The sequence below is a fragment of the Setaria viridis genome, chromosome 2, assembly GCF_005286985.2.
Source record: "Setaria viridis chromosome 2, Setaria_viridis_v4.0, whole genome shotgun sequence".
NCBI lineage: Eukaryota > Viridiplantae > Streptophyta > Magnoliopsida > Poales > Poaceae > Setaria > Setaria viridis.
In genome coordinates, this window is record NC_048264.2 from 13,345,241 (window position 1) to 13,371,845 (window position 26,605).

Genomic DNA, 26,605 nt, shown 5'->3' on the forward strand with positions numbered 1-26,605 from the left:
GTGGAGATCCTTATGGAATATTCCTTTATTCCCTCCACTTGTGAAGGAACCGACGTCCAGGTACATTGCTTCATGCCAAACCGCCGCAACCGCCTTCAGGAAGGCGGTAGGAGAGTCTACGTGGAAGGTGGGCGCGATTGGGCTCACTGGGGGTTCGGCCGACCCCAGGTCAGGCCTGCTCGGAACCGCCTTTGGTTGGAGGGCCTCCAGGTGAGTGTAGGTGCTGGGCCTTCTTGCCTGCCTTCGATTTGGCTGGTTTGCCCTGTCATGTGGACCCTTCTTTCCCTTGGGCTTGTGTAGATTGCCATGTTGTATGTTTCTTCTTCATTTAAGTCCATTTTCTCCCTCTATACACCTATGGGTTTCTGTATACAACATTTCACCAAAGCTTGTGGAAATAGTTAGAATAAAGCTCCTATCTCTAATTTGGTGATTGTTATAGAGTTATTTGATACAGAAGTTGACGGTTGAATTTGGTTATAAGGATTGTCAACAGCCTGCTAGAGCCTAGCATGCATGAGCTAGACTCCAAACAACTGTATGGTCCATAGATCTTTGTAGATGGTTGTCCCACAAGTTTCTCAGCTTCTGCTTCGAATGGATTATTGGTTCATCAAGGATCGGTGTATTCATACCTAGAGGAGGCCATAGTCCGAAAGGGAAGTCGAGGGGGCGAAGGAAAGCCTTAAGCTGATCAGATTAGGTGGGTCCAAGCCGATTGGCTTTGCCCTTCCTTTTGACCTCTCGTGCCCTCCTTCATGCCCAAGTCTTCTCTGATCCTTTGGGGTCTTATTTTCACTTGCGTGTGGGCCTAGCTCATCGATATCCCCAGAATAAGAATGGTTCTTGATAACCTTCCAAATCTTCTGCTTGCTTTCATCTTAATCCTAAGATCAACTTGCCTAATCTTCAGGAACTTATCCCTAAGTCTTCTGGAATGATCGTGGGTCAAAGCTGAGCATCATCGGGCGAAGAAACGGGTCGGCCCGATCGACTTGGGCCTCCTTAAGCCGATTAGCTTAGCCCCCTGTGGGCTTCAAATGTTCAGGGTGTCCATATGAAAGTTGTAGATCTTTTCGAGCTATGCAGTTTAGACAATAAAGTTGCCTCAATCGTCGGAGTTCGGATGTGGGAAATATGGATTGCACAAGATTGCTGCTGTTTGTGGCCTCTGAAATTGTCCAAAGTCTAGGCCTTCTTATCTTCATTCCTTTTGGGATTGACATTGGTTTCGGACCTTGAATATATATGGCCCAAATTGAGCCATTTTCCTAAAAAACACTATATGCTCCTAAACACAAGGTATATGTAAATATGGTCATTAGGTATGATCAATGATAATGGTTTCATTTGTATGCCAATATTGAAGATAAACATGGGTAAAATGGTATCGTTAACGAGCGCCAACAACTAGGGAGATAACTTGAGTATAGCTTGGTCCTTCACATTATAGCTTGCCTAAATTTTATTCCTTAATTGGTACTCCATGCTTGTGGGATTATTATTCATTAGGATGATCTTGCCTAAGTTATTGGTTCATGTGATATAACAAGATAGAAGTGTTTCTTCCTTTCCTGATCAAGTGCTGCTTGGAGAATTTTATTCTAAGCTCAAATTAAAAACCCTCAACTTCACATCTACTCAGTGGTTTTAAATTCTTACCAAAGCCAATAATTTAAATGTTTAAACCTCCAAATAAGCTACTCTTCCACTTTGTACCTTGGCAGATGTAGCTCCTCTTCGAGTGACTACATCTAGGTCTTGTCTAATAACTCTTGTCCTTCCTGATTAATTGAGCATTATTTGCTTACTTATTCTGTCTATGGGTTCCTCATTCGCTACTTAGGTAGTAGGGTGCTTTGCTCTCGCATAGAGTAGGGTAGTGATCAATAGTGTAGGCATGGTGCCTAGGCTGGTGATTGCCTTTGGAATATGCCCAGCCTCATGGATTGTTGTGGTAGACGGCACAATCTTATCCGACCTACATAGTCCACCACATGAGTGTGGCTAGAAGCTTGTAGGAGAAAGTGGTATAGTGAGTCAGCTCCCTTCTCATCCCTTTCCGAAGGTGAGTTTGTGTAACACCCCAGGCCACCAATTCTAGGAATGCCACTAAACTACACAATCTACGATTGAATCCAACAAGAAATTCAGCATCATCACGTTTATAAATGGAGTAACACGAAAGCAATAATAGTGATAAATGATATATAAAGCAAAGAATCATTTATAACATTATCCAAACAAGCACCAAGAAAGAAGCATATAAGCTTAAACAATTGTCACACAGTTAAAAAAATAAACAAAGGACTTTATGAACTAAACTTTAAATATGGCTACAACACAAAATTTTAAGTGGAAATATGGTTAGTGAAATGTGCTTCTACTTCCCATCCCATCATGACATGCCTTGACTACCTGTAAAGAGTAAAGCAAGGGTGAGATTTTAAAATCTAAGCAAGCAACTTGTTTTCACAAGTTATTTAAATCACAAGTGGATTAAGCATCAAGTTTAATATAGAACTTTTCTATCATATGGTAGATCATAGCATTAATAGAAAAGTTATGCTTCTCATAAAGATCAACACGCCGGGTATAGTTTCATATCCAAAGACATATAATCTTTCCATCTTCATATCCATCACAACATATAAATGTTGAAGTATCTTTCATGAATGCAATGTAAAACAACATTACCTTCATATTTCTGCAAGTCATATTGTAATACAAACCACCACCGGAAAGCACCACTTCTCATGACAACTTCCAATGCAACTTTAAAATATTCAATAATCAAAACAATATATCTATGCATATGGATGCAATGTCATGACTTCTTTTACATCGCACCCCTCCTCGGGCAATGCATGATGTGTACCGGTACAATCACAACTATATGATTGTGATCTTCTTCAAATGCATATGAGATGAAAATGCACATGATGTGATGCATTGTGATAAAAATTATCAACTCAAATGTCAACTTTGTTCTCATATGAGAAAAATACCAACATATAAGACAATTGAGTAATATGCTTAAACATGAATGAAAGCAGCATGTGTTCAGCTCATATTTAGAGTATCTTGGTTTTGAATTTAAAGTGGAGGTAATAAAAATAACAAGCCAAAACAATAGTAGACCACCGCTACAGTGACGTGCCTCCAATCAAAGGCGATGACCTTTCTAGTCTAATCCAAAGCACTACCACCTGTTTTGATAAAATAATCTCAGAATACAGCCTCAAAAGAGTATATATAAAAGCCTTAGGTAAAATGATCCTAGGATCTGAACTATCAAACACGCAAACAAGATAGTACATCTCACATTCATCGCACAAGAGCAGCATAGCTTATATTGTTTGTATATTTTAATACAAAATAGAAACTATAGCAAACAAATACATTTTTGAAACCTATAGAAGGAGAACCACAACTTTCTGTGCAACAGATAAATAATTTTGGTCATTAAGGCAACCTAAACCTCTCCAAACAGGGCTGACTTGTTCTCACAACCAAGCAGGATAGGCAAACTTAGAAAAATCATATCTGCAGTTATACTAGTTGGAAAAATTTGTACCATTCATGGATGGAAAACTTGTGAAAAACAATACATCACTAGTATGATTTTGTAAACCATTGTCTACTGAAAGGGTGCCTAAGACTATGAAATACATAGTACTGTCAGAGAATGCTGCCTTTTCCAGCAGTCAACTTGCAGCAACGATATCTCAAAAACTACTGGGGAAAAAAGGTTCATCAGACTCTCCAAAGAATGATAGAGGAATTATCTAAAACTTTTCCAACTATTCCCCAGAGAAAATCAGACACTAAGATGGTCCAAAACTGAATAGATCTAAAACTATTCTGAATATTCACAGAAACAGATAGCCTTCAAGAACACACCATATCTCCTAAATAACCAGGTCTAAAATTGCAATTCTTGAGCTCGAAGTATACTTATAAAGTCCTCTCAATCAATATGAATTTTTCCCTAATTTACAGGGCCTAAACAAATTCGAGATATCACTTGATCAACCAACTGCAATCTGAAAAATCCTGGGCGTCCAGAACTTGATCAATTCAACAACCCCCAATGAATCCTCACCTCTAAACGATATCTAGCACAAGCTACTACGACTAAGAACATGTAATTTGCATATTCTACAGATGATTAAGGCCTCACCTAGGGTTTGCCGTGAACAACAACGAAGGGAACAACGAGCACACGGCGATCTAGCACATCTTCGTGATCCACTCCTCAATCTCGTTCCGTTTTGCTTGTTCCCCTTGCTGCCTTCCCCTTCCCCTTCTTGTTCCCATGGCAGCAGCAACAACCAAATCAGGGGGGAGGTGAGATCAAATCGACGCCAGAAGGTAGACGAGAAAACTCACCAGTAGGAGAGACACCAACACCCCTCCCTCTAATCTCTCCTCTCCTCTTCTCTTCTTCATTCTCTGTCTCCCTAATGATCTCTATGCGGCCATGGATAGGGAGGACGGCACAAAGTGTTTAGGCGGGGATGTTGTCCAGGGGAGGCGACAGGAAAAAGAAAGGTGCGGCTGAGGGGGGCACGTACGTGAATTGGAAACGGACAGAACCATCAAGGGCCTGTTACTGTTCACGCGAATTACTGTAGCGCCATCAAACTTGGTGAAAAAACAAATGTAACTCTTTGATCTAAATCCAAACAATGCATATGGGTAGTCAAACAGATTTTGTTCGACAAGAGCTACGCATCTGCGCTGTCCGATCGTGAATCCGAGCAACGCATGAAAAAGTCAACTTTTGGCCTTGCTTTACAATAGCCGGTCAACCATGTAGATTTTCCGACTTGCAAGTGTAAGTTTACACTTTACGTTTTTGGGGTGTTACAGTTTGCCCCCGAAGTAGACAGCGCAAGTAAGGTTTTGGTCATTTAGTTAATCAGGGGAATCAAGGCTCCTATTTAAGTACCCTCGCTACTCCTATATTCTTTCTATTTCTCTTCTCTTCATCTTCACCCCATTCCAGCTGAACAAATTAGCTTAGGATTAGTACACTTCTCCTTCCTCATGTAAATCAATATTATAGAATATTCTTAGGTGAAAGCTACATTGGTATCCGTACGATTGGAGATTTATCTACTAGACTAAGAAATACCAATAATCAACATGAGGACTAACACCAGCAGCTTCGGGAAGGTGGAGAACCACCTTGTGCTGATCAACACAAGGATCTAGGCCGATTCACCCACGGGGTTCTAACATCCCCTCACCTACATCTTATGTGACAACATTCTTCAAAGTTTGTTCATCCTAATGTGGATAGTATGCATAAGATCATGGGGGTAAATTCTCCTTTCATCCCTAAATTGAAGGACGATCTTGATATGCAACTGCCACGCTTATGATTCCGATCTTTTATGCTAGTGTGGTTTTTTTTATCAATGCATGGTTATTCCATATATTTACGATAATCATACAAATCTTAGTAGGGTTAATGAGTCATGGTGGTTTGCTTAATCTCTATGGATGCATCGCCATAGTACATGAGTGAGATCATTAATTACCCTCGTGTGATGATACCTTGTGGGAGGGAAAAGGCCTTGTGAATGCATAGCCGGTACATAATGCTAATAACAAGTTTGTGTATGTGGTGGAAGCATATATGCGACTGAACCTAATCCTTTGGAATAGAGTTTCATCTATCTTGTTCACAATCATTATTAGTATTAGTTTTATTACTTCTTTCATAAGATTAGACACATAAATCCCTTTTGCTTAGTTTTCTTAGGAGAATTAGTATAGAGTGAAAAAATAGCACTCTGCTTGTTCTTTGGATTCAATAAAGTTTGAAAGAATACTCTTAGGGAAAAGCCACAACTGCATGATGAGCCTGAGATTTACAAATCTTGTGCATTTGAGGCATCAAGACTATACTTCTCACTACTATAGAAACTCTCATCCATGCTGAATCCTAACCCTAATAGGATGTCAGGAACTGAACCACATAGATGTGTTGGTTATCCATGCCGGTTGTGATGCTAGCATAGATAGTAGTGTATCCAATCTCTACTGGCCCTAATTATGCCCCAGATGGGATAATAGTGTTATAGTTGTTCAACTAGCCATGCAACATAATATATAAATATGTCTCAGAAAAAACCTTATGTTTCCTAAGAGATATAACAATGCTGAAGGATAGGTCGGTGGGGACCATGTAACACATGTAACATGGGATGGTGTGTCGTGACGTTACAAAGCAACTTTTCTATCAGTAGAAGATATGCCACCAACTGGCTGGCAATTTACATAAGCACCCCTATTTCTAAATTTATTACATGGATGCAATCTCATCTCCATAATAAATTGTTGCCTAGGGCTATAAGAAAAGGGAATTCCCCATCCTCTTGTAGCTAAAGCCTTTTCTTCAAATCCCTTGACATTTCATCTGCTTTACGAATCCAATCAAATATTGAGTTCTAGCACTTAATCCTTTATTCCTTCATCCTTAAGGAATCCAATTCGTAAGTTTGCGCATCTAGGGCTCATCACTACGGCATCCTCCATGGCCTCATTCGGAACTTGACCATTATTGCTCTGATATATATCAGCGCATCCATTTGGTAAGTGACAATTTCTTCTCTTTTTCATGTATTATTGGTAGCGTTTATTACTAGCAACAGGACCACAAGCGGTTTGGGAGGGTTGGAGATGGTGCTAGTGGGAACTACCAACCTTTGAGCAGTATACTCTCCGCGCGTTGGGGGGGGGGGGGTGGGGGGCGGGGATTTATGCGGTAGGTGCTATATTGGGAGGAGAGATGAGTGAGAGATGCTAACTTGGGGAAATTAAAAGAGATGTGTCCGCTTCTTTTTTTTTTGTCCGGTGAGTGTGTGGGTCCATTTCTATTCCATACACTGACACCTCATGTGTGGTTGAGAGGTGAGGACAGGAGGGGTTAATGATCTTGTGCGCCAGGCTAGCAATATGATGTCATCATGATTTCTGAAGTTCAAGAGCCCTGCTTGAATTGAATGTGCACAACAAGCATGTTTATTGGGGTATTTCCCATCACTTTGAAGGAATTATTTCCTTTTTCTGCACAAGTTGTAATGCTTTTGTGCATTGTTGTTTCTGTCTAATTCGAAACATGCAACTCATCAACTAAATTGGTATCTGATAATTGCCAGCGTTTTCTTATAGTTTTGTTAATCTGTATTTCCTTGTCAGCAATGTTCTTATGACTACATTCTTTTACCAGTTACTACGATATCATTGGCATAATCATCTTGCTTATGAAAACTTTAAAAATGTTAGTTAGCATAATCATGGCATTTATATGATAGTGGAAATTAGATGCAACTGTGACCGAAGCATACACAATGATGATGACGAAAATTATATATGTCCATGCTATTCAGCAAATAGTACACTCTTTGCCCTTATAGCCAGCCACGGAGAAAAGCTATTTCCAATTGAGTTATTTTGATATTTAGTTATTATTATTGTCATTGTTTTCTTTTATAGCTACCTATTGAATTAATCTGCAATTGATGTCTGATGAATTTTCCAGCAATGACAATAAAATTAGTTTCTGTCTATAATATTGAGTACTATCTGCATGTTTCATACATTTCCATTAAATATACTGTTCTGTCAAATCACTACTCCATTTAGTGAAAAAATGTGTCATGTTTCTGCATTGACTGTATCTGCAAAATGTAGCTTTGGCAAAATAGTTAATATTTTTGCTATATTTATAGAACTCAATGGCGGTAAAAGTGTTGTTTCAAAACATATTCATGTATGAATTTTTGTGGATGGAAATAGAAGTTTCTTGTATTGTTTTCTAATTTAATTTCCTATTTATTTTCATTTTATTAAATACATCGCTTGTTTTACTTTTATATATGTTCTGCAATACTACTTCCTTTAACGACAAAATTATGTCATGTTTCTGTATCGACAGCATCTGCAAATTGTAGCTTTGGTAAATAATTCATATTTAACCTCAATAATTGTAGAAGTATTGTTTGAGAAAAATCTTCTAAAATGAATTTTTGTTGCCGGAAATAGAAGTTTCTTGTACTGTTTTCTCATTTAATTTCCCCTTTCATTCTATTATATCACTTCATTTACTTTTATAGTGAAGGTTTAAGCTGCTGAAAAGAAAGAAGAATGAAGATTCGAAACGATTGGGGAATGACTTTCATGGCAAAATTCAACACAGGAGGTTAGTAGGTTTCTACTGCAAGAACCCAGATCTACTAGCCTATGCCATCTTTAACTCTTTTCTATCCCATGGTATCATGTGTCTACATCTCTTCAATTGTGAAAATATAGTTTGTTTCTGTTTGTGAAGAAGAGGGTAATAACATGTTTATCTGATAAAAAAATTATGCATTTCTTATCTATGTTTAAGCTCGATTACTGCCACAGGTAGTTCTGTCTCATGTCTATTGTCTGCAATATAATTTACATGAATCCGATTTTGTCAACATACTTTTCTGCATGTGACTTATTAAGGGCTGGTTTACTTTTTTTTTTAATGGCAGGAGCAGTGAAAGGTTCTGAACGTGAGGCAAAACAAACTTCAGCCACGAAAATATCTTGCAGGCCCGTAGAATCAGCAAACAAATTGGTTAAGGCAGCTCCAAGATGCTCGTCACAGCGGGTGAGGCAAGAAACCGTAGACTGCATTTTGAGCGAGAAATCAGACAAGCAGAAACAAGAAGAGTGGGATATGGAAATTACAGATGTTAACTCACTGGGAGCAAAAATAGACATCACCAAGATTATGCACTCTACGAAACGGGGAAAGCGTTCAGCCCGACAAAGGGTAAAGAGTTCTGAACCTTGGATACAACAGCTTGCGGCTTTAAAATCCAGAAACGTGGCAAGAAGAGTGCGTCGGAATGATCGGGGTGTTGGTTCAAAGAATATGAAAAGAACTCGTCGAGCCACCAAATCATGGCGTGTGAACAATAGGGCGGCTAAGGGAAAGAAACATGTTGGAGGTGAAGATGATGCTAGTACCCAGTCCATGGGCCGTGCAGCACAAACAAATGCTATTGAACATCTTAGCAGGCCCAAATCTGATTCATCGTCTGCTAGTATATCATCTGAAGTGAAAGGGAGCAATGGCCCAAGTGAAATCTCCCTCGAGCAGGCTGCCATCCTCATGAACAACACTTTTCTTGGTTTCACGAAGAGCAAAGGTGCAGTTGCCGATGATCTCATGGCCACAACTGATGTTATCAGTCTGTACCAAGACAGAGAGAAGAGGTGTACTAAGTTTGACCCTGCAATAATTCCAGGCTTGGATCTAAACAACGGGGCTGAAAAGTTTGATACTTTGACAGCAGAATCTGCTCTGGAATCACTCTGTTCACTCTGTGGTGTCTCCGTGCCAGACTCGTGCGTCGAGTTTGCAGTCAAGGTCCTGAAGAACGAAACACCACTACCAGCAGAAGTTTCACCAGTTGACGGGTTCTTCAGGAGAATGGAGTACCATCAGAAGAGCACAATTGCAGGGCCTTCACAATGTTCTCAGGGCAGGAAGGGCTGAAAGAGCAGGTGACATCTGCTCAGTCGAGGGAACCTGATGAGAGGTGTCAATTTGGTATTTACAGACCATCAATAATGTAAACTTTTGTCGTTACAGTAAAATTGGCACATCTTTTTGTAGTCTTTGCTATTTGGGGGTGAACAACAATTTATTGTGTTCCTTTCCTAAGAAAACATTACTGTTTCTTTCTGCTCCTGCTTTCTCGAGGATGCCTGATAGTCTGAAATCTTCGTCCTTCCAAGAAAACATTACTGTTTCTTTCTGCTCCTGAACGCAGAGGTACCTTTTATTGACGTTAGCATGTAATAGGACAAAACCAAGAACGCACCCACTTCTTCATCAAAGATTGTTGAATATGTAAACAGTTATCGAGTCAGAATATATAGCAACAACTTGGCGGGCACGCCACTCCAGCTTGTGGACATGTGCGAAATCTTCCTAAAGTCAACGGTATGAAGAAGATAATGAGCTATAAAGCGTTGCAGCTACACGTAATCCATTGGGAAAACAATATAGTTCATAGGCTGATATCTCAGGCCTCTCATGGCGGAGGAGAAACCAAAGAGCAAGATGGCCCTGAGGAAGAAGTCACCGGCAAGGCCGACGACCGTGAACGACGTCCCCGACAAGCTCCTTGAGCTTATTCTCCTCCACCTCACCTCGCCTCTGTGGATCATCCGTGCCGCAGCCGCGTGCAGGCGGTGGCGCCGCATCCTTACTGGCCGCCTGCACCAGCAGCATCCACACCCTATTGCGGGATATTACCATAATCCGCAGCCGCTGTCAGGTAGCAGCCCTGTATTTGTCCCCTCCTCACAGGTAATCGATTCCGTCGATCGCCGCCACTTCTCCCTTGATTTCCTCCCCGCAGGCGGCAGCAAGTCATGGAAGCTTGTCGACAGCAGGCGCAGCCTCCTCCTCCTCGCTAGAAAGAAGAGTGGGTGGATGCGCCATTGCTTCCCTGACCTTGTTGTCTGCGAGCCCTTGACGCGTTTCTACCAAGTTGTACCCTGTCCTAAGGAGATGAAGCATCATGAGTGCCTCGGCGTCTTCTTGAATGTATTCGGGAACCGGACATCAGACTTTGGCATAGCCTGCGTGCTCTACCAAAGTTACACAGGGGTGTCCGGCAAGGTTGGCACAGTCCGGGCATGTGTCTTCGGTAGAGGCCGGCGCAGCATCTGGCGATGGCGTGTCGGCCGACGAAGTTCTGCCATTGCTAGCCTCCACCTTAGTGTTCAAGGCAAAGAAGCACTGCAGTTTGTAGGGTGCGCTGTCAACGCTTCGTTTTGGTGGGTTAGAGATGAGAAGCCCCAACGGCTAATTTGTGCCCATTGGAGCACACAAATCTCACTCTTCAATCTTCCGGAACACATCTCGAACTTGTTTGTCGATTTTTCAGCATTCCGGGTTGTCGATGGGATGGATGACAAGGTGCGCATTGCCTGTTTGGAGGGAGCCTACCTGAAGGTCTTCTCTAGGAGTTATTGGAATGATGGCAGCAGCGACTGGATGCTTGAGAAGCAAGTAAATTTCGCCATGGCCACCTCTTGGTTTCCTGCAGGGCGCAAGGAGTACTTCGGCAATGTAGCCGCAAACATTGTTACGGCCAGTGGCCGTTGTGTCACTCTGGCCTCAAAGGAGGAGAGGTGCCTGGTCTCCGTTGAGCTTGAGACCATGAGCGTCGAACGCACGAGGATAGGGAGCAAAAGCCCGGCTGCGGCTTATCCATACCAGCTGCCATGGCCACCGCGCTTCCATGCTTGTTAAATGTAAGTGGCGGGGTAAAGGGCCATGCTATCAAAAATTGTACTTGTTAAATGTTAGTTACACTTCTCATGGTATTATTCTGCTTTGAACAAATTAAAAAAAGTGTGACCAAGTTGCCGCACTCAAATTTGGCTTGGTCCTAATTCTTTATGCACGCCAGATGATCCAGCAGACCAGCACTAAGAGGGTGCACATGTTGAACCAAATATTGTCTTTTCATATATTTGAACCAGTGAGTGCGAAGAAGTCAACCGCAGATCGTCTTTTACGGAGGCTTGCATAGTTGGGTTATCCCATGTTTTGGGGAAGTTTTGGCAAAAGTAAATTAGGTATGGGCTAGATGTTGAGCTTAAAGAAGGGAAAGTCTTGTTCTACAAAGGTAAGTATATTAGTGTTGTTTAATTGGCGGTCTCATATTTAATATGTAATTTTTAGATAACTTGACAAAATTCCTATACAATAGGTTGTCTTTTTAAGTTGTCTCGTAGTAATCCTATTTTTCTTAATTTGTGCATAGAAAAAATAAATATTATGAGTTGCACAACAACCACAACTCATACAATGGTGAAGTAATCATCTCGTAGTCTAAAAATTTAGCTTATGAGGTAGTTGTTGCGTGAAACAACGACCTCATTCTCTCCCTCCTCATCCTCCTCCACATCAGCAAAAATCATACACAGCATTGTGTTAGACGACCTATAAGACTGTTGAGGTGTAGCAATGTACTTGCTCTAAGAAAAATCTATGTTGCACCAACAATATGTGGTATCATCCATGTTTTTGTGCTCGCATTCCAGTAATTAACTGGCGCTATTCTTTCGGTGGTAGTCGATGTGCCCATCAATAGCAAAGTGCTAGCGGTAACTTTATCAATCTCGAGATATGCCAGTTCAATCTCTTGAAGGTGCTCATAGAGTATGATTACGTGCGTGTATTAATAGGATAAGTGTACATGCATATATGTGAGCGTCTATGTCTATTTCCATAAAAAAAAAGAGAAAACATTACAAGAAACTTCTATTTCCAGCAATAAAAATCATATTAGAAGATTTTTCTCAAACAATACTTTTATAATCATTGGGATTAAATATGAATTATTGGCTAAAGCTACATTTTCATTTGTTCATGTAAGGTGGCTCATCTACTTGGACGAGTAAGTTGCTTTCTCGATCTTTAGGCAGTGTACTTCTGGTTGCGTCTAAGATATTGTAGTAGATGAATATGTTCATGTTAAATGAACGAGCCAACCTTGACTTGTTAAAAAGAAATTGTTTCTGCCCCCCTTACCGTTGACTCGCTGCCTCGCTCGGAGCGCTGTTTTGTTTTTCTTTGAGAGGGCTCCAGCGCTGCTGGTGAGCTTGAAAGGCCTCGCTCGCCAAGCCCACATGACTTCACGAGTAGGAAGGTCCTTCTGGGCCTCACAAGGCTGGGCCCACATATAGATCAGGCGCTCCGGGGTCCAACGGCACTCTGTGGACTACTGGCGCTACCTTGAGGATGCTCATCGTTGCGTCAGCCGCAGCTTCCCGTCCGCTTCCATTCCTGAGAGCCCGAAGCAGAGGCCGAGGACCTCTGCCTGGTCTCCGCACGGCTAAACCAGAAGATTTGACCGAGCTACAGCTGCGCTCTTCCTCCTCCACTCTCAGCTGCGCCTGCTCTCCGTCTCCCGATCCCGATCCCGGCGATGGTGGAGAGGGCAGAGCCCGTCACCTGTTCGACGTAACTTCTCACTGAATTAACAGCACGTTCTGTTTCAGTCTTAGGAAGAAGCTTATTTTCTTCACCGCTAGTTGCTTAGCGTTTGATTCCGATAGCAAGCTTACAAATTGCTCCAATTATTTAACCCTTCGTTTCCTATTTGCCAAGCTCATTGTGAATGGGAGAATGTCCTACTCAATATTTTGGATTTCCCGACTATCTTATTTGGTATTGGCTAGTACAGTAGCTACTTTCAAAGATTTTGATGCAACTTAAATTCTTCCTCTGGACTGTGAGGCTGCTATAGGTAGACCACAATATCTCAACACACAGTGAGATTTGGTGCAGGTTTAGGAATATATGGAAATGCCTTATTACTATTTCCATTTTTCTGTTATGAGTAAAACCATCATGTTTCGCTGTCCTCAGGTTCTCAGTGGAAGTGAGGTGTAGGTACAATTTAGTATTGGGTATAATGTGGATGGTCACATGAATAATACATATACAGAGGAGATACTATCAAATTTTGTGCTCTTGTGCATTAGGCCACCAGCTATATGCTGACCAGAATTAGTTATGATATATCCTTCTTTTTGTCTTGTCTTGATGATTGGGATCTTGTTGATATATATCTCCTTACAATTCTCCATGATGGCGACCTAGTTTTCAGTTCTGATTTGGTGTTTTGTATTGACAAACAGGACTTTTCTGTTCTTTCCCCTGTTGTACCATGGGAGGTTGATGATATATGGAGAATATATGCAGGATATTTCTTCATCTTGCATATCCCCTTGAGCTTTGGAGGGCTTGGTGTAGTGGCCAAAGTGCTAAAATGCTCCTCACTCGACCCAATGACAACAGTAGGTCACAAGTCTCTGTTAACTAATCATTCTGATTCACCTGAGTTGCATTTTTTTTTCTATGGACAAGACAATGACATACTCTGTCAATGCAGGTTATTTCCACAGTCATGCTTCAATTTGCGGAGCTCTCTTTGGCCTTAGCACTACTTCAGTACAGTTCAATGCCAGGCAATGATGTTCAGGCTTTCTTTGCCAGTAAGGTTTCTACACGTAATTGGGTAAAAGAAACCGTAATAGGCTTCACCATTATGATGACCTTGGTATGGATCACATCCATCTTACCTGACAAGGTGGTAGGACCTGAGGTCAGATGGCACATTATTCCACTTAATACTGCACATCGATCTTCCTCAACCAAGCTATCACAGTTCCGTTTTTAGGGCCCTAATTCTTCGTTCATTCAATTTGAAATCTGGCAGGATGCATATGATCCTATATTAAAAGGAATCCTTTCTGACAGTCCAACCTCTAAGCTACTGTGTTTCTTTCTATACTGTGTTGTTGCTCCACTGTCTGAAGAAATCATCTACCGCGGGTTCCTTCTAACAGCCCTGTCTTCTTCCGTGAAATGGCGGGACGCTGTCGTGATGAGTTCACTTGCCTTCAGTGTAGCACACCTCTCCGGTAAAGGTTTCATTCAGCTGTTTGTCATTGGGTGTAATCTAGGGTTAACCTATTGTCGAACTGGAACTTTGGTGGCTTCTTTCACCATCCATTCTTTGTATAATGCAGTTACATTGTATATGGTTTTAGCATCATGAACATTGCGGACTAAATGTGAATGCAAATTTGTTTTACTACAGCTTTCTATTAATGCTGTCATCATCTGGTTTTATAGCAACGTTGTTAGTAACAGATCTCGCCAGCTCCCTTGCAAGCACAACAAGTACAGGGTAGGTAGCAAAGCAGAGGGATCGGAGAAGAGATTAGGGATACATCAATGGAGACTAGGAGAGGAAGAACAGCAAAGAGGCAGGGGAAGAAGATAAAGAGTAGCTAGAGGAAGGAGAAGCCTTGTTCAGCGTTCTGAATATTTGATACACCCTTCTACAGCTTCTCTGCTCTTGTATAGTCCCATTGTAAGGAAAATGGTCCTAACTAGACCATTAGTGATTTTGGGGATGGTGTGCCAACACTAACCTATGGGACTAAGAGTATCTCCAGCAGTTCCTCATTCCCCAATCCAACTACTATATTGGAGGAGTTGGTGAAAAAATAATGCTTCAGCAGACTCCCTTTACCTTTCCCCAATAATTATTGGGACAACCCAATAATTCTCCCCAACTCTCCCCAAATAATGGAGAAGTTTTAACTCTCCCGATACGGTAGTTGGATTGGGACGAGATTATCCCAATAACAAGGAATGGATATTGGGATGTTCCAATTAACTAGTTATTGGGAAACATTTATTGGATGACTGTTAGAGACGCTCTAACATTTGCAAGTATATAAGATATAGTCACATGAATGCAAGGCAATGATGGATTTGGGTGATCAAACACATCAAACAAAGGTCAAGAGAACATGTACAAGATCCTAGAAGACCTTAAAGCAACTGAAAACATTATAAAAGATAAGCTGGGACAAAGACACGAAGAACTGAAGCAAAATGGTGAAGATTCCTCCCAATCTCATATCACAGTATGATACGGTGATCACAATCGCATAATCATAATATCAATCGGTGATCATAGGATGATACGGTGATGGCCATGAAGGGAGCATCAATTGGTGGTCAGCTCGGTTTGAAGTTAACATGCATCATAGGATGATACGGTGACGGCCATGAAAAGAGCATAGGATGAATCGGTGATTGGCTTGGTATGAAATTAACATGTATCATAGGATGATACGTGATCACAGGCACAATCATAGGATGAATCGGTGTGATCGGCTCAGCTCGGCATCGGCTCAAATTCAGCTCTGGAAGTTTTTATGCATACATCAAATGATATGGTGACTACAGTACTTGGAGCATAGGATCAATCGGTGATCATAGTACGATACGATGATGGCTATGAAGAGGTCATAGTATAAGTCTGTGGTTATTTTTTTTTGACCGTTGGAGCAACGACTAGTTTCTTGGCTTGAGGGCTATAAATACCTCTTTGTCCGGCCATTTCAAGGGGGTTAGAGCTTGGAAAAGCTATAGGCTTGGTTTCCACACATACACAAGTGCTCTATCCACCAAAGTGCTAAAGAGAAGATTAAAGCAATTAGTATAGGGCTTAGGTCTTGATTAGTGCTAATTTAGGCCTATTAGTGCATTGCTTTAGGGATTAGCCTAGAGTTAGGTGAGGTTTGCACACCTCCTTGTTATCAGTGCTTGCGCTCACCAAAAGTTATAAATACAAGGATTGTAAGTCTTGCGAGACCCTCCAACCGCATTTGTGGAGTTGCCGTCGGTGCTTGTGAAAGGGAGGAGAGGCCTTGGTGTTTTGCCGAAGCTCTACCAAGTGAAGAGCGGCAAGGAGCATCTGAGAGAGGCTAGGCGAAGACCCACTTGCGCATATGGAAGGCCCATCGGCTATCCTACGGAGTTATTTGATTAGGAAGCTTTTGCCCTTGCACGGGCATTCCTTGAGAGCGGCTCAAACAAGGAGCACTAGTGGAAAGCTCTACTTTTCGATACCTCGGAAAAAATCACCATGTTGCTATGCTAGGAGTTTACTTTCTCTACCTCATTTCTCTTTCGCATTGTCCATGAGCTATTGCTTGAAATTCTATTTTTGAATCTTTTAGCATTGATGTCTTCAATACAGTCTATGAGCTTCAAAGTACACACGAAATTTGGACCACGCTCATGGAGATCCACAACAGCACAAGTGACGTTAGAGAGCAAAAGTATAGCTAATGACCTGTACTCGCGCTTGAATGTTATTGTCAATGAGCTAAATGCAATATGTTTGACCAAGCTAACCGATGCGGATGTCACAAGAAAGATCATCCATATTCTTCTTAATGATAAGTACACCTCCATCGTCACCTACTTCCACTTGTTTGAAGAATGAACAAATTGAAGCCAACAAATATTTTGAACAAGATCATTGTTCATGAGCTATCCATGAAGATTGGCAAAGACCTTTCTCCCTCAAGTTAAGATGTTGGTACATCAAGCAAAGAAGAGAAGGAGAAGGAGAAGGAATAGAAAAGTGAAGATAAGCAAGGATCTTCCAAATAAAAGAAAAACTCAAGAGCAAGTACCAAATTAAAGCTCAAGCTCAAGTGATGCTTCAAGTTCAAGTGATGAAGAAGAAGAGAGTGATGATGAGACGGAATATGAAGAGGATGATAAGCAAAGAGTAGTGATTCCTGTAATGATGAAGAAATCAAGCAACTTGTAAAAGGAGCAAACAAGCTACTCAAGAAGCTCAACTCCAAGGATGTCCCCATCACTATGGAACAATTGGAAAAAGAAGAAGGAATATCTTGGTTGTTGTGAGGAGGGACACTTGAATATTGTCCACTCATGGAAGAGAGACACAAGCAAAGAAAGAAAGAGAGAAAAGAAAGAAAGAAGGAGAAAATGACAAGCAAGAAGAAGGATTTCACAAGCATTGGAAGGGGTGAGTTTGATATTACAAGCTCAAGTGATGAAGAAACCTACCGCAAGCGACGTGCCTTCTTGTCATCATCAAGCTCATCGCACATTTTCCTGATGGCCAAAGGTACGGATGATGATGTAATTAAGTGATGATGACTTCTCCCATTCTATTCATGAGTTTGCAGATCTTGTTTGTAGCCAAGAGGTATCTATAACAAAACTTCTAATTCTAAGGATAAGGAACTTCAAGAAAAATTGGCTAGCTTATCAGAATTAGCTAAAAAGTTTGATGCTGTCATTGATCAAAATGATTAGCTAACTAAGAAAATTGAGATTCTTGAACAAGCTAAAACTATCTCAAACAAGGCATCCACACCTTTTCAAAATAAATCTAAAAAGGATGCCTCTACTTCTTACATTATTTTAATTGATAAATCTTGCTCACCATTTTGCAATGAGACTTGTATCAATAATTTTGTTGTAGAAACATATGATGATCTCATTGCAAAGAAAATGAAGAGCTCAAGTAAGAAGTGGAAAGGCTCATAAAAGACTTGACAAGGCTAAAGAGCAAAGAGAAGGCAAATGAGTGCAAGAAACAACCTTCTCAAAATAACCATTCCAAGATGGTGAAAAAGCTCGAGATATGGACATATAGCTTTATAGAGTTTCTATATGAAATTTGGACGAAATTAGTGCATACATCTGTCCCATCTTGAGATTTCACTCAAGCTCTGCTACTAGCTTGATGACTGGAATACAACATGTGCATCCATTGCTCCCATCTTCTCGTCTACCTCATGTGGCCCTATCATGAAGTGTTGCTACTTCAATCCGTAGCCAAATCATATTAAAAAAAACCAAGGCAAAGCCATAGCCACCCAATGTTGGCGGCAGTTAGCACGTCAGTTCGTGAACCTCAAGCGCATGGATCAGTTGTAGCTTTTTTCCTTAGAGTATTCCCCTAAGGTTTATCAATCCGTGGAACAAGTGGAATGCAAGTCTTAACTAAGCACTAATTAAGATAACTAGAAAGCTCTATTTAAATATGATTAAGTGTGTAAAAGAGCTAATCAATCTAAGCAAATGGAGATATGGATGTAAACAAGATAGGTGTAGCGCTTATCCCAAGGATCTAGGATAACTTGCAAGTGTTACTACACGAGGGTAATCAACTATTGAACAAGAACACAATATGTTGATGGTTCTAGGCATGCAATCATTGTAGCATTGCAACCAAAAGTAATGTTGGCTAGCCATTTCATATAAAAGCATCATCAACAAGGATGTGATAACAAACTGATCTCAACAAATGGTTCAACAATTACAAATCAAGATCTCACTTCAACCCTAAGGAAAAATAGAGACTTTATTCCATAATCTTACACAGACGCACAAAGGGGGTAAAGAAGGCTCTGGAGATCAACCAGATAGAAAGGGGCGACGAATGGGCACTAGAGGACCCTAGCCTATCGGCCTGAGCACCACCAAGCTGATCAGCTTGGGGTGTTTCCTTCTCCTCTTGAACTTTGCCTTGGCTGACATTTTGTAGATCAAATATCTTCTCTGTTCATGACCTTGTAGCAGCGGTGGAATGGTGTATGTGTGGGTTTCACCTTGCTGTCCTCTCTCCCTCCTTCACATGGTCCTTCAGTCTGGACAAATGCACGTTAGAAAAATCCTAGGATCTTCATAGACTTCATGCTGAAGAAATGAGAGCACTAACGGGGCCTAGAATAGGCCAGGCCGATCCGCCTAGAGGGTCCTAGGCCGATCGGCCCGAGCCCTTTCTAACCCATCTAGTCCTCCCCTTTCACGTGTCAGCCTTCCTCAACGATCCATGTCCAACTATGAATTGAGCTCCGTATGCAAACTCTCTAATTATGTCGTATGTCCTGTTAAAACACACGTTAAAACACAATATGCTGCAAAATACAACACATATGTAATAATAAAGTTATTTCACGTGCCAAATGACGGGTTAGCATAAGAATAATCCAAAAACACCACTTAAATAACACTAAAACGTTGGCAATAAAGAGCATCAACACCCCAATCAAGTTTTCAAGTTTTCGAGCCTTCTAAATCATGACACATGGCAATGCTTATTCGGAATCCATCCTATTAACTATTCCATTAAGACTATAATTTCATTTGCTATTCCAGTCCTACTCATTCCCAATCTAATACCTTTAAAATTTTGCATTTTTTTCAGCAATTTATTCATTTGCATTATTCCCGGTAATATTAAGATGTCTACATTGACTTCATAAATTTCTAGATTTATCAGCCTAGTCTCCAATATGACTTCATAATAAGTGTGAGTGCATGCATGCTTGCAGCTTGCTGTGCTGCGCATGTACGTGAGCATTGCATTTGTAGGTACAGAGATGTGAGCATGGGATTTAACCTCGACAGCACTTACGTAGACGACGTGTACCATTGTAGTATTCGCTGAACGAAGCGGTTATATTACAGCAAGCAATGCAGACTTCATCTGTGCCTGTCATTGCACAAATGGCTTCCTTGGACTATGATGATATATTCTCAGTGATGTTAGCGTCAATCAATTCTCTTTGTTGTCTCTGATAATTAATTTTTCCTACTCAGAACGACTATTTCTGCAATCAAGTTTAGGTGCACGAGGTCTCCATCGACACCCAACTATTGCGCTCTGGTTTGAGCCCTTGAGGTGATCACACGGCGAGCATGTGGTGATATTTATTCAGTGATATTCACATCAACAACTGCAACGTGTGTTTGCACGTGAAACCTGGAATGTGAAGTACACCGACGAGTTGAGTAACAAGGAATGTCTTTTTCGGAGCGAATATATTATTTGTCCTTAAACATAATTAATCTATATGGCCATGCGACTGTGATGATCAAGTGAGACTTGTCAACATCTTTCACGGACCAACAACTTACAGTTTTTTTAGTGAGTCATAGTCCCTCCATCCCAAATTGTAGGCCGTTTTGGCATTTCTAGGTTCATAAGTTTTGCTATGCACCTAGATATATATTATGTCTAGATATATAATATAATAAAAGGCATGAATCTAAAAATGCTAAAATGACTAATAATTTGGGATGGAGGAAGTAGTCAGTAATCCAAATAATGAGATGCGTTCAGCAATGTCGCGAAGCAGTGAGTTTGACGTAGTAATTTTATCCGTTCAATAATGGTCGAGTAGATCTTGTTGGGAACTTATGGATACAATTGTTTTTTCCTCCACGCAAACATGGTCATGTAATAAACTATAGTGCTTTGTCAGTACGCATAATAAACATATCTATAATGTGCTCACGTCTAAATTATTATTTTTCCAAATAAAATGGGGGTATACACATATGCACACTTGCTCCTATGGACAGAAACACACACATTGTATCCTTCTGAGCACTTTCAAGAGATTGGACCAGCATATATACCTTAAAATTGACAACATCCTCACAAGTTTGTCAGATTACATTACGTATAAACACCCATGCTAAGTCACAAACTCAGAGTACCTAGATAGAAAAATTCCACCAAAAGGAACTTTAATAACTAAGTTACGATTAATTCACGCCACCCAAAAATATTCTGCCAAACTGATCAATAAATCTTGTGCAGTGTATGCATCTTCATCGTGTTGAAGTTCCAGTGACAAAAGAAACAGGTACATGGAAAAGTGCACACTCAGCACTTCTGTAAATATATAAACTATAACTTAAAATAGGATCTTTATTTGTTCATCACGCTGCTAGCATATGCCTTGCTGTAGCTTTGTCGGCGTCTTTTCCGGCCAACACATGAACGCGCTAGCTTGCACGCGAATCAAGTGATCACCTCATCGGAGCTTCTGCTCCTGGCTGGTCAGACCAGTCATGCAGGCCGGTCAAGCCGGTCTGACACAGGGTATTGCAAAAGCCTACGTCCACCACCTTAGGAGGGACCGCGTCGGAGATGGTGAGCCTAGGGTTGCTCTGAGATCAGTCAGGCCACTCAGAATGTCCTCAAACGCTGTCGAGACGAAGGAGGAAAGCAGGGGGTTGGAAAAGCTATGTTTGGAGATAAAAAGTAGATAAATGTGTTTGATGATTGGGTGATAGCCCTCAATCGGCTAGGGCCCTTTATATTTATAGGTGGGAGGTCTTTTCCCGCAAGGAAGTCCCGCTTTATCTCCAATTCGACTAGGATTCTAGGAACTATCTCGGACTCGGGCTGACCGGTCTGATCGGTCGGGGCCACCAGTCAGACCGGTGGGCACGCACCAGATCGGCTATGAGCCTGATCGGTACCGCTGCCACTTTTGGGCTCCAACACATGCCCCCTGTTTCTTGGTAAAGCTTGCATACTAAGAAATAAACCTAAGGGCGATGAATTCCACCGGCCATTTGTTCTAAGAGCGATATTTCAAAATTTCGGCCATATCTCTCAAGTATCTTGCCAAACACTTGGATGATACTTTTTGAAATACCTCCCATTCAGAGCTCCAGGTAGTTGAAATCCATGCAATATCTCCACTATAGGAATTTCCACGAAGCACACTTGTAATTTTGTATGGCCCTTCCTAACTTGGGGACCACTTTCCAAATTTATTGCTCTTGGTTCCTATAGGTATAATTGTCTTTCAAACCAGATCTCCTACCTAGAATATCTTGGCTTTGACCCTTTTGTTGTATGCTCTAGCCACCTGAATTTTATCCTTTTCAATCTCAACTAAAGCCTACAACCGCTTGTCAATCACTTCATCAATATTATCCATCATTAAAGCAAAACAGGTGTCAAAGTCAAGATCATTTTGTTTAGCCAAGCTATATGCACCCAGATTTACCTCAACGGGCAAAACGGCTTCTTGACCATAGACAAGCTCAAAAAGAGTAACTTTAGTGGCGCCATGCCTAGAAATACGATGAGCCCATAAAGCTTCAGATAAATCCTCATGCCATCTTTTAGGATTGTCCTCTATCTTTTTCTTGATGAGCTTAATTAAAATCTTGTTGCTAGACTCAGCTTGACCATTAGCTTGAGCATAATAAGGAAATGAATTGAGCAATGTAATGCCATAAGATTCCAAAAACTCCCGCACTTTTTTAGATATGAATGAGGTTCCTTGATCTGTGGTCAAAGTCTGCGGAATACCAAACCTATGTATGATGCGCTCCTTAATAAACCCAATCACCTCTCGATGTGTCATATTCTTAAGGGAAATCGCTTCAGTCCACTTGGTGAAATAATCAGTAGCCATAATTACAAAACAATGTCCCTTTGATGAAGAAGGATGGATCTTGCCAACAAAATCCAATCCCCATCCTCTAAACGGCCACGACCTTATAATTGAATGCATCGATGAAGCAGGTACCAACTGAACATCCCCGAACTTCTAACACTCTTCACAACCTTTGTAGTAACGAAAACAATCGGCTATTATATTAGGCCAATAAAAACAAGCTCGCTTAAGAAGCCATTTCATCACACGAGCCGATTGATGCGTATCACAAACTCCTTCATGCACCTCTCTGATTAGAATCAAAGCATTTTGAAAGCAATCCATCAATCGTCCGATGATGTAACTCACCATCCACCAAAATGAACTTGAGTGCTCACCGTCGGACTTTTCTGTCAACTGAGCGCTTGGGATTCTACATACCTTGGATACTTGCTGTACCAGCAGTAGAGAATCTCCATAAGCTTCAACATGTTTTACCCCCATCTCTTCCAAAATCTCCAAACCGAATAACAAAGCTTCATACACGGTCTGGTTATTAGTACACTTGTGATCCAATCGGCTATGAAATAAAAAACAGTCCCGTTTGGTGAAATAAGAACACACCAACATCGCAACCACTTTTGCAAACTGATCCATCAAAGTGCAGTTTCCAAGGGGTAACAGTAATATAACCGACACTTAAATCAAGTTGCTCATCAATTCTATGCTCAACGATAAAATCGGCTACAATTTGACCTTTCATTGATTTCAACGGTTCACAAACCAGATCATATTCAATGAGAGCATACGCCCATTTGCCAATTCTACCACTCAAAATAGGTTTTTGCAACATTATTTAATTATGTCGGTTTGACAAGCCACTATGCAAGCATTTGATAATAAATAATGCCTCAACTTGGTACAAGCATGATATAATGACAAGCACAACTTCTCAATAAAAGTGTACCTTGTTTCAGCATCCAACAATCTTCTACTCACATAAGTAACAATATGCTCCTTCCCTTCAGTTTCTTGAGTCAAAACAACCCCAATAACACCCTCTTCGGCTGCCACATATAATTTAAAAGGAACACCATGCTTTGACGCCTGAAGAATGGGCGGTGAAGACAAGTAATTCTTGATTTCCTCAAATGCTTCTTGCTATTTTGCCCCCATTTAAAATTAGCTTCATTCTTCAACCAAAGTAAATGAGTAAATGTATTCACCTTCCCGGATAGGTTGCAAATAAATCTTCTCAAATAATTCACCTTGCCCAGAAACTTTTGCAACTCTCTTTTGCAAGCAGGAGCTTGTAGTTTTCTAATAGATTCAATCATTTTAGATCAATCTCAACACCTTTCTCACGCGCTACAAAGCTCAAGAACTTCCTAGTCGATACACCAAAAGCACATTTGAGCGGATTCATCTTCAAACCATATCGACGCATCTTCTCAAATGCAAATCAGCCAAATGGGATCTTGACCCGGCCGATTTTACCACAATGTCATCGATATACACTTCCAGTACTACTCCAAGCAAATCATGAAAAATCAAATTAATAGCCCTCTGATAAGTAGCGCCAGCATTCTTCAAACCAAAAGTCATAATGATCCACTCAAACAAACCAACAAATCATAACGATCCACTCAAACAAACCAACAAATCCTGGACACACAAAGGGTGTTTTGGATATATCCTCTTCGGCCATGAAGATATGATTATACCCAACGTTACTATCAAGAAAGCTAATCATTCTATATCCAGATGCAGCATTAATAAGTACATCGGCTATAGGCATAGGATATTCATCTTTTGGTGAAGATCTATTAAGATCTCTAAAATCAATGCATACTCGGAGATTACCCGCGCCCTTCTTCTCAATAGGCACAATATTAGAAACCCAATCAGCATATCGACAAGACCTAATAAACTTAGCATCAAGCAACCAATTGACTTTTTCTTTCACTCGGTCATAAATAATAGGGTTAAAGTGCCTAGCAGGTTGTTTATGAGGCCTAAACCAGACTTAATGGGCAGTCGATGCTCGACCAGCTCGCGGCTTAAACCAGGCATTTCAGTGTAATTCCATGCAAAATAGTCAACATACTCTTTTAATAACTTTATTAAATCTGCCTTGAAAATAGGCTCCAGATTTTTGTTTACAAATGTCGGCCTTGGTACAGTACCATCACCAATATCCACCTCCTCTAAAGGATTGGCCAACATGAACCCTTATCCTAATTTACTCATATCATCAAGGTCCTCAATGGCCTCACACATATCGTTGTTCTGCGCCCGATAGTGTTCTAGCCTCTGCTGCAACCACTCTAGCTTTACATCCATTACATCATATGTGGTAAGCTAGCCGATCCTCAACCGGCTTTAATACAGCAGCAACAAAACAATCCTTTGTGCAACTAATGTACTCACAATCAAAAAGATCTACACCAGACAAGCACTTGACATTCTCATGCACACCTATGGTGGAACTATCGGCCACAGCAACACAAGCCAACGTATCACCATGCACAATCTCCACTTCGTCGCCGATCCATTGGATTAAGAATTGATGCAAGGTAGATAGGACACATTGATTTGCAGGAATCCAATCACGACCCAAAATTAAATTGAAATTACCTTGGGTCTCGGCGACAAAGAAAGAGGTAGCCAACATCTTGCTCCCAATGGTGAGCTCCATAGAGATAACGCCTTTAGCTTCCAAAGGCTCGCCTCCTCCCACACCGCTGATAGTCATGTTGGTCTTGATAAACTCCTCATCTGAACCTCTCAATTTCTTGAACAAGGAATAGGGCATTAAGTTGACAATTGCCCCTCCATCAACCAACATCTGAAAAATTAGCTTCCCATTGATATGTCCTTTCATATATAGTGCTTTCAGATGACTTTCAATAGCTTTAGGCTTCTGGAACACAGCTTCCTTAGGCCCAAAGTCAAGATGAGCCAAATTATCTTCCAAGATCACATAACCATCCATCGACATATGAATCACATTTATGTCCAAGTTCATGCTCTCAAGCGAAGTACTGTAATCAGTAAGCTGTTCATCGTCCTCTGATTCGCAGACTGATGCCAGCTCATTGTCATGAGCCATAGGGACAGAAGAAGCAAAACCGGGCAGCAACTCTAGCTCGACCGGTCTGACCGGCTCGGGTGTTGGCATAGACGCCTCAACTAGTCTAACTGGTTCCTCAGCCGGTCTAACCGGTGGAGCTGGGGCGTCGGCCTTAACTCTCCACTCCTTCTGAGGTGCCATGGGTCTGTATCTGTTGAATGCCTCATCCCTCTATTTTTCTAGCTCCTGTTCCCTCTTTTCCTGCAGCCTCAGCCTCTACAACTTCCTCCTCTGTGTGCGAGTCAACCCAGAGGACACCACCTTGGCAAGAAGTACTTGGAGCTCGACCCACTGCTGCTAGCCTCATGATCATTAGCAGCGGGAACCTTCTAAACAGATGGCATGACCAGATTGCTTGTGCCAATCGGTCCTTCAACATTTGCTTCAATGGGAACTTCCATAGATCCAATCTAGATAATAGCTTTCTATCTGCCTTTCCCTGAGTCTACTTCTATGTTCTGAACCTCCTCCTATCTCTACTTAGGACGATACACTTGCTTTAGAGGAGGTGTCCTAGGTGACTGGACAGATCGGTCTGACCTGTTGGGGTAGACCGGTCTGACCGGTCAGGTGTGTGCACCCTGACCAGATGAGCGGGGTGCCCAACAGCCTTGCACGGGGCGTGAGATCCTATCCAAAGTCGAATTTCTTGATTCACCCCATCCAGGATGGAAAGACGACTGCTGCATGGACTGGTAAGGTACCCACATTACCCCATTATCATCCCACACCGGGCATGGAGGTTTTGATGCCGGAAGAGCCCAAGATGTGGAGAGGTATTGCCTTGGTTGCACTTGGTCACTTCTCTGTCTTGTAACCACTCTTGGCGGCGAACCTTGTCTCCCTTGATGA

General features: G+C 41.4%; 2 protein-coding genes and 1 long non-coding RNA gene across 3 annotated transcripts; 2 read left to right on the forward strand and 1 right to left on the reverse strand.

Annotated features, from left to right (window-relative positions):
• Nucleotides 1-2,184: 2,184 nt before the first annotated feature.
• LOC117843253 (uncharacterized) lies at nt 2,185-4,759 on the reverse strand. The gene is made up of 3 exons (XR_004637690.2): nt 4,393-4,759; nt 4,184-4,309; nt 2,185-2,418 (listed from the first exon to the last, which is right to left on the reverse strand). It is a non-coding gene; the product is annotated as an uncharacterized lncRNA (long non-coding RNA).
• Nucleotides 4,760-10,034: 5,275 nt separating this feature from the next.
• On the forward strand, nt 10,035-11,474 carry LOC117842314 (uncharacterized). Its single transcript, XM_034722712.2, has 2 exons — nt 10,035-10,337; nt 10,422-11,474. Exons 1-2 carry the CDS (start codon nt 10,094-10,096, stop codon nt 11,318-11,320), a joined length of 1,143 nt encoding a protein of 380 aa, XP_034578603.1. The 5' UTR covers nt 10,035-10,093; the 3' UTR covers nt 11,321-11,474.
• A 1,210-nt stretch (nt 11,475-12,684) lies between these two features.
• Nucleotides 12,685-14,683, forward strand: LOC117842315 (uncharacterized). Its single transcript, XM_034722713.2, has 4 exons — nt 12,685-13,039; nt 13,720-13,878; nt 13,974-14,186; nt 14,301-14,683. Exons 1-4 carry the CDS (start codon nt 12,818-12,820, stop codon nt 14,640-14,642), a joined length of 936 nt encoding a protein of 311 aa, XP_034578604.1. The 5' UTR covers nt 12,685-12,817; the 3' UTR covers nt 14,643-14,683.
• Nucleotides 14,684-26,605: the final 11,922 nt, after the last annotated feature.